Source organism: Salvelinus fontinalis, unplaced genomic scaffold, assembly GCF_029448725.1.
Source record: "Salvelinus fontinalis isolate EN_2023a unplaced genomic scaffold, ASM2944872v1 scaffold_0769, whole genome shotgun sequence".
NCBI classification, from domain to species: Eukaryota; Metazoa; Chordata; class Actinopteri; order Salmoniformes; family Salmonidae; genus Salvelinus; species Salvelinus fontinalis.
This window is the reverse complement of record NW_026600978.1, coordinates 65,757-75,000: the sequence shown is the minus strand read 5'-3', so window position 1 is coordinate 75,000 and position 9,244 is coordinate 65,757. Positions and strand designations below refer to the sequence as shown.

The 9,244-nt window shown below is 48.1% G+C and overlaps 1 protein-coding gene across 1 annotated transcript in view; it reads left to right on the top strand.

The window, feature by feature from the left end:
- Positions 1 to 3,054, top strand: part of LOC129847309 (lysyl oxidase homolog 4-like) — a gene marked incomplete at its 5' end in the record, with an annotated part of 20,100 nt that extends 17,046 nt beyond the window's left edge. The window contains 2 exon segments of the mRNA XM_055915066.1: positions 2,618 to 2,729; positions 2,969 to 3,054. Coding sequence (XP_055771041.1) covers positions 2,618 to 2,729; positions 2,969 to 3,039 — 183 coding nt within the window.
- Positions 3,055 to 9,244: the final 6,190 nt, after the last annotated feature.

Sequence of the window (9,244 nt, the reverse complement as noted above, 5' to 3'; positions counted from 1 at the left end):
TGTGTGTCTGTGTATCTGAGTGTCTATGTGTGCAAGCAATCGTGTATGTATGTGTGTGTGTGCCTGTTTTATGCTAACTTAATTATGGGGTGACGGGGGCCATGTTTAGGCACATCCACCCCACTGTCACGGTCTCTACCTGACATCCACCCCACTGTCACGGTCTCTACCTGACATCCACCCCACTGTCACGGTCTCTGACATCCACCCCACTGTCACGGTCTCTACCTGACATCCACCCCACTGTCACGGTCTCTGACTGACATCGACCCCACTGTCACGGTCTCCGACTGACATCCACCCCACTGTCACGGTCTCTGATTGACATCCACCCCACTGTCACGGTCTCTGATTGACATCCACCCCACTGTCACGGTCTCTGACATCCACCCCACTGTCATGGTCTCTGACATCCACCCCACTGTCACGGTCTCTGACTGACATCCACCCCACTGTCACGGTCTCTGATTGACATCCACCCCACTGTCACGGTCTCTGACATCCACCCCACTGTCACGGTCTCTGACATCCACCCCACTGTCACGATCTCTGACTGACATCCACCCCACTGTCACGGTCTCTGACATCCACCCCACTGTCACGGTCTCTGATTGACATCCACCCCACTGTCACGGTCTCTGACTGACATCCACCCCACTGTCACGGTCTCTGACTGACATCCACCCCACTGTCACGGTCTCTGACATCCACCCCACTGTCACGGTCTCTGACTGACATCCACCCCACTGTCACGGTCTCTGACTGACATCCACCCCACTGTCACGGTCTCTGATTGACATCCACCCCACTGTCACGGTCTCTGATTGACATCCACCCCACTGTCACGGTCTCTGATTGACATCCACCCCACTGTCACGGTCTCTGACATCCACCCCACTGTCACGGTCTCTGATTGACATCCACCCCACTGTCACGGTCTCTGACTGACATCCACCCCACTGTCACGGTCTCTGACTGACATCCACCCCACTGTCACGGTCTCTGACTGACATCCACCCCACTGTCACGGTCTCTGATTGACATCCACCCCACTGTCACGGTCTCTGACTGACATCCACCCCACTGTCACGGTCTCTGACTGACATCCACCCCACTGTCACGGTCTCTGATTGACATCCACCCCACTGTCACGGTCTCTGACTGACATCCACCCCACTGTCACGGTCTCTGACATCCACCCCACTGTCACAGTCTCTGACTGACATCCACCTCACTGTCACGGTCTCTGACTGACATCCACCCCACTGTCACGGTCTCTGACATCCACCTCACTGTCACGGTCTCTGACTGACATCCACCCCACTGTCACGGTCTCTGACTGACATCCACCCCACTGTCACGGTCTCTGACATCTGTCATTTAGGAATCAGTCACCCAACACTGCTGGCCTCTGACACACACACACACACCCCGGCACACACACACACACACACACCCCGGCACACACACACACACACACCCAGGCACACACACACACACACACACACACACACACACACACACACACACACACACACACACACACACACACACACACACACACACACAGGCACACACACACTTAGGAACAGCGAAGAACACAATGATATTAGCAGGAACCTTCATAACCTGTCTAACATTTTTGCCTGAACGCTTGTAAAAGAGCTTGTATTATGGCCAAGTCAATATGATTCTGTTTTACACAGGGCATATAGCCAAGTCAATATGATTCTGTTTTAAACAGGCCATATAAAATATGTGCTTATAGGTCTTTTAAACTTGCCAAGAGAAAATACATAAAGAGCTTGAAACAAATTAGCCAGAAAACAAAATGAACATGTTTCATAATTATGAATACTTTTATGATTTATTGTCATTTGTTTATTTTTTATGGAAAGATGGAGTGTAGAAAATGAAAGAGTGCAGCTTTATGGAATTATGCTGTCGGTTTGGTTTTTCATGAGGCTGGAAAAGTCACATGCATGTTTTTATGTATGGGAAACAGAGTGAATGGAAAAACAATACCAACCAACCTACCATGACTACATCTTAATGATAGGCTGATAGTTTTAGCTCAACCAAACATAGTTGTCATCGTCTCCTAACCACACATCGGGTATCGACGTTGCCCTTTTATGCACCGATCTAGGATCAGCTTACTCTTCCCCAATCCCAACCTTATCATTAGGAGGACAACCACGAAACTGACCTTAGATCAGTGTAGGAACAACATCATCCTACTCCCTGTCCCACAGACCCACTCCGTATAGAAGTTCCCATAGGCACAGATCTAGGATCAGTTTACCAACACTAAACCCAAACCATCAGGGAGGAAAGTCCAGCTGAACTGAGTATCTAGGGGCAACTTCATCCTCCTCTTATAACTCAAGCGGTAACCGCCCACGTTATGCCACACACACACACACACACACCTGGCACACACACACACACCTGACACACACAACTAACACACAAACACACATCTGACACACACCTGACACACACACACACACACCTGACACACACCTAACACACACCTGACACACACCTAACACACACACACACACACACATCTGACACCTCCCACCCTTCCTTTGTCCTCTGTCCCTCCCTGCAGGTGGAAGTGAACCCCTCGTTGGACATGGCTGAGTCAGACTTCCAGAACAACGTGATGCGTTGCCGCTGCAAGTACGATGGAGGCCGCGTCTTCATGTTCGGCTGCCACGCAGGTGAGGGGGTTTACCCACACTGACCAACCACAGGAGTTCCATCCCTCCTTCACTACGCTACTTCAATCTATTTCTACTTCATATCCACACAAAAATGTTATTCTAATATTTGTCGCTCTCCCTCTCTCTCTCTTCCCTCCCTCCCTCCCTCCCTCTCACTCTCCCTCCCTCCCTCCCTCCCTCTCCCTCTCCCTCCCTCCCTCCCTCCCTCTCCCTCTCTCTCTCTCTCTCTCTCTCAGGTGATGCATACAGTCCAGAGGTGGAGGATCTGTTTGAGCACCAGCGTCAGATCACCAACAACTTCCTCTAACCAACGGAACAACAGAATAACGAATGAGAGACTTCAGAACAACCAATCAACCAATGGGAGTTCTCAGGGCAGAGCTTCGGAACCACAGCTCATCTCAACTCACCCAATCAGGGGAGAGGAGCCGGAGGAGAACCAGGAAGCCGGGGTTGGAATGGACTGTGGGAGGGAGGGGGGAGGAAGGAAGAGGGGAGGGAAGGGGGGAATTGTTTCTGAAAAGGTCAAAGAAAGAATCACCTGAACGTCAAGCAATCATCGCACCTTCACCATCGCTAACCATATCTCTGAGAGAGTATAGACAGAGACGTATACAGGACTTATGGGTAGTTGTGACACGTTTCTCAGTTGGAATCGGACCGTATCAAGCTGTCAAGTGTCAGGTGTCACCATGGCAACATGGAGTTATTTACAGATTTGAAATGATGGAAAAACAACAAGGTAGTTCCCTAAGATTCAGACATACTATGGTTATGTAGCACAGGAAGCTGGTGGCATCTTAATTGAGGAGGATGGGCTGATAGTAATGGCTGCAACGGAATTAAATGGAATGGAATCGAACACATCAAACACGTGGTTTCCATGTGTTTAATACCATTCCATTCACTCCATTCCAGCCACTATTATGAGCCGTCCTCCCCTCACCAGCCTCCTGTGATACGTAGGAAGGTTACACTAAGGTACATGAATGAGTATTACATGTATGTTCATCAAATCACAAACTGTGTATATTGTATAAGATGGTTGTACCTATTTAGTGACAATGGGGCAAAGCTACCTTGTTTAAAGGTACACTCAGTAAGATGGCATTGTTATATATTTTCACACAAAAAATTAGGACCTAAGGCTCTTTACCAAATGCGCCCTGCCCTGTATGATACAACATAAATATACACATTAAACACAAAATATGTATACACACATTAGAATACAAGAACACAGTCGTGGGAAGCACAAATAAAACATCACAAATCACCCAGAACTGTTACATTCATCCACAAATAAAACCTCAATCAATAGTTTAAATTGCCCGAACGGCACCAGAACATCAAGATGAAATGTATTTTGTTCCAGCAATACGGTGCATTAAAAACGAAAAGCAGATTTACCTAGCTTGCTGGAGACTCGAGGAACCTCAAGAGTTAACCAAGCCTGTGAACGGGTTAAGTAACTCAGGTGTTAGATAAGACGGAAGTTTATGAAGTAGGGCCTTGTAAACAACAAGGGTGTCTTCCTGCTTGCAGACATTTTGAATTCTGTTTATATCTGTGTATGTGTATGTTATATGGCTGAGTCTACCTTTAAGTTGTCTATTGTCTTCTCAATCTCAGTCATGATCTTATAAGATAGTATAACAGACGCATGGAAACGTATGAAATTGGATTCGCATTTATTGTTGTCCGTTTTTGTCTGTCAAAAGTTCAACTCAAGTCAACTATTTTTGGAGGAGTTTCATACGCACAAAGGCCGTCATCTTGTACGTTTTCTTTCTAAAGACAATCATCTCGGGAGTCCATTTTCCATCAACGGGATGCCCTCCATTGAAAAACCATTGGCTCAAGCCATAGTTTTCTCACGCAAACTTTCTGTCGGGCCACAGCCTTAGTGATTGATCAGGGCCCGGTTTCCCAAAAGCATCTTGAGGCTAAGTTTATCTTAGAACTGTAGGATCCTTGAGATGTTTTCGGGAAACCGGGCCTTGGTAGATTCTCTCGTCCTCTTGCCTGTTGTCCATCCATCATCAAATCAGATCACCTACTTCCTTTAAAAACTATCCTTCATGTGCTTTCATATATCTACTTCACAAATGCAGTATTTATGCAATACAAATGCAGTATTCGCTGTAAAAAAAAAAAAAAGTGTGTTTTTTGTTATATGGAAATTACATTGACAAGTATTTTTCATGGTGCTAACGTTTAGCCTTTAAAAAAAATCTATATTGTAATGTTTTGCAAATGTTGTTTAATATGACCTCTCTAGAGTATTGTCCTGTAGGTTTGTAATTTATACTTTAATATTATGTACTTTTGACTTAAAACGTTTTGTCCCTTTTGTAGTTGTGTTTTTCATAAGGTTGCAAAATTCTGGTAACTTTCCCACGAGTCCCAGGTTCTCCAGCAACCCCGGTTGGAAGATTCCTGGAATCAAGAAGTAATAAGCAGGAAATCTGGGAAATATAGGAATCCTACAACCGGGAATTTTGGAAAAGTTACCAGATTTTTTTATTTGTTTTTGCAACGCTAGTTTTGTATTGTTTATGTTTTATTACGATAAATCCTATAGTTGCTGTCATCAGTCTGTTTTAACACCAGTGAACCTCATCATACAGGTAGATATATTGGGACCGTTGCACATAGGGCTCTGGTTAAAAGTAGTGCACTATGTTTTGGGAATAGGGTGCCATTTGGAAGGCACAGTGGTTGTACCTAATAAGTAGTGCACCTGATACTTGGCAATGGTGGAGAACAATAAACATCAGATTTCCAAACGAAATGGCTCTTTTGGTACCTGGTCATTTGAGTGTATAACATTTGATGATTAATACTATCATTAGCTATATAAATGTACATTTAAACTCCTCATAATAAACCGTGAGAAACCTTTCATTCGTTCAAAAAGAGCCGTGTGGATATAGAGCCTTGACCTCCATCCTAACCTAGGGAACATAGAGGCTTTACTGCCGTTTCCAACCTCAGACACACTGGGACCTGTCCGCTTTTACTCAACCAATTAGGGCACGCACTCAATATGCTGCTTATTTTAGCTGCGGCATGCTGAGATGAGTGTGTTTAAGTTTTAGTCAGTGTCTAACTATAGCTGAAATGCTGTAGTCAGAAAAGGCTTATTTAGGCCATATTCAAATAAACAACCGCCAGAGGCTAAGAATACACATCAGGCCTCCCGTGTATTCAACAAGCCCCAGATCTGATTCATATTCATTCAGCACCAAAACGGAAGAAAACAGACCGAAATAGTGAGGCGCAAACTGAACTTGTCCAATGAGGAATCTACATCGTTGATTTCCGTTGCAAAACGTTATGCACTAATGAATACGACCCTGGTCATTACATTAATTGGAGAAGCATCACAAAGGATATTGACTGGCAGAGCAACGTGAGTCCGATTCAACCTCCTCTCCTTCCTATTGCTTTCTCTTTCCCTCCTCCTATTCCCTCTCCTCCCAGTCTTCCTCTCCCGTCCCCCATCACCTCCTCCTCCTCCCTCTCCTCCCAGTCTTCCTCTTCCTGTCCCCCATCACCTCCTCCTCCTCCTATTCCCTCTCCTCCCAGTCTTCCTCTTCCTGTCCCCCATCACCTCCTCCTCCTCCTATTCCCTCTCCTCCCAGTCTTCCTCTTCCTGTCCCCCATCACCTCCTCCTCCTCCTATTCCCTCTCCTCCCAGTCTTCCTCTCCCGTCCCCCATCACCTCCTCCTCCTCCTATTCCCTCTCCTCCCAGTCTTCCTCTTCCTGTCCCCCATCACCTCCTCCTCCTCCTATTCCCTCTCCTCCCAGTCTTCCTCTTCCCGTCCCCCATCACCTCCTCCTCCTCCTATTCCCTCTCCTCCCAGTCTTCCTCTTCCCGTCCCCCATCACCTCCTCCTCCTCCTATTCCCTCTCCTTTTCTCTTCGAGGTGATTGATTAGGATCACCATGGCGACAGCTAGTCTTACTGGGGTCCGACACAACGAAAAAAGACATTACAGATAAAATACATTACAATTTACATACATAAATCCTCATCTTAGCAGTATTAGGGATCTCTCACCAGAAACGTCATGACTCCGCGCACTACACTATATGGGCACTAGTCAAAGGTAGCGCACACCATAGGGAATAGGGTGACATTTGGGACTAGTCGTCCTCTTCCTCCCTCCAGTCTTAAACACATGGTTGACACTGTGGTTAAACGGTTGCTTGGTAACTACTGTGTGTTCCAACCTACCAACCTCCACACCATGACACGTGGGCATTGGGTTGGCATGACAGCTGGCATCTCTCCCTATAAAGACCTCCACCACGTATGTGTGTCTGTGGTTCTCAAGACTGAAGATGAAAGTGTGGATTGGGACGAGCCCGAAGCAGCCCGCCTGGAGGGCCCGTTAGACTGGCACATTGGGGCTAGTGTGTGATTGCCAAGCTGGCAGCCCCGTGGCACGTTACCTCCTCATAAAGCCTAAAGCTCTGATATTATCATGGTCTGACCACAGATCTCACATCACGCTATGGCAGGGCTGGGTGGGTGGCTGGGTGAGTGGGTGGGTGTGCAAGTGTGTGTCATAGTGGCTGTTTTCTTCAGTTCTATGTTTATTCTCTTGTTCAGTTTCCATAGTGTTTCTGGCTTACAGACGGACTCGGCGTCACTGTCGGGGGTCCATAGGGCTGGGATTCAATCCCATCGCGCTTTTTCATCTATGCACCTTTTAAAGGGCAATGTTCAACCAATGACAGGAGTTGACAGGAGTTGGAATGGAATTGCTCCCAACTCAAACAATAAAATACGCACAAACAGACAGGCAGCAAGGAGAGAGAGAGAGAGGCAGCAAGGAGAGAGAGAGACAGGCAGCAAGGAGCGAGAGAGAGGCAGCAAGGAGCGAGAGAGAGGCAGCAAGGAGCGAGAGAGAGGCAGCAAGGAGAGAGAGAGAGGCAGCAAGGAGAGAGAGGCAGCAAGGAGAGAGAGAGGCAGCAAGGAGCGAGAGAGAGTCAGCAAGGAGAGAGAGAGGCAGCAAGGAGCAAGAGAGAGAGAGCGAGAGGCAGCAAGGAGCGAGAGAGAGGCAGCAAGGAGCGAGAGGCAGCAAGGAGCGAGAGGCAGCAAGGAGAGAGAGGCAGCAAGGAGCGAGTAATATGGCCAAATGTATGACCATATTAGAGACACATATTTCCTTCAGATTACACAGATCCACAAAGAATTCGAAAACAAACCCAGATGTGACCTGTTGCCACAAGAAAAGGGCAACCAATGAAGAACAAACACCATTGCAACTACACCCCATATCTTATGTGAGTGTAATGTTTACTGTTAATTTATTATTGTTAATTTCACTTTCGTTTATTATCTACTTCACTTGCTTTGCAAATGTTAACATATGTTTCCCATGCCAATAAAGCCCCTTGAATTGAAATTGAGAGGCAACAAGCAGAGAGGCAGGACGGAGAGAGAGAGAGAGAGAGAGGCAGGGCGGAGAGAGAGAGGCAGGATGGAGAGAGAGAGAGAGGCAGGGCGGAGAGAGAGAGAGAGAGAGAGAGAGAGGCAGGGCGGAGAGAGAGAGAGAGAGAGAGAGGCAGGGCGGAGAGAGAGAGAGAGAGAGAGAGGCAGGGCGGAGAGAGAGAGGCAGGATGGAGAGAGAGAGAGAGGCAGGGCGGAGAGAGAGAGAGAGAGAGAGAGAGAGGCAGGGCGGAGAGAGAGAGAGAGAGGCAGGGCGGAGAGAGAGAGAGGCAGGGCAGAGAGAGAGAGAGAGGGGCAGGGCGGAGAGAGAGAGGGGCAGGGCGGAGAGAGAGAGAGAGAGGCAGGGCGGAGAGAGAGAGAGAGGCAGGGCAGAGAGAGAGAGGCAGGGCAGAGAGAGAGAGGGGCAGGGCGGAGAGAGAGAGGGGCAGGGCGGAGAGAGAGAGAGGCAGGGCGGAGAGAGAGAGAGGCAGGGCGGAGAGAGAGAGAGGCAGGGCGGAGAGAGAGAGAGGCAGGGCGGAGAGAGAGAGAGGCAGGGCGGAGAGAGAGAGAGGCAGGGCGGAGAGAGAGAGAGGCAGGGCGGAGAGAGAGAGAGGCAGGGCGGAGAGAGAGAGGCAGGGCGGAGAGAGAGAGGCAGGGCGGAGAGAGAGAGAGGCAGGGCGGAGAGAGAGAGGCAGGGCGGAGAGAGAGAGAGGCAGGGCGGAGAGAGAGAGAGGCAGGGCGGAGAGAGAGAGAGAGGCAGGGCGGAGAGAGAGAGAGGCAGGGCGGAGAGAGAGAGAGAGGCAGGGCGGAGAGAGAGAGAAGCAGGACGAAGAGTTTAAAAATGATTTATTAAACCACCAATAAGAGAAAAACAGTGACAAACCCTGTTCACTGAACAATAGGAAAAGAAAATACATTGTTTTTACAAAAACATTTTTACAAACGTTAGGGTGCAACGGAGACGTCATCATAATGTTATTTGGTGTATGGGTCCTCTCTCGTCATTATTAAGCCGTTAGATAGCTGGGCCCCGATGTCTCATTCGTCTCAGGGTACAAGTGTTGATCT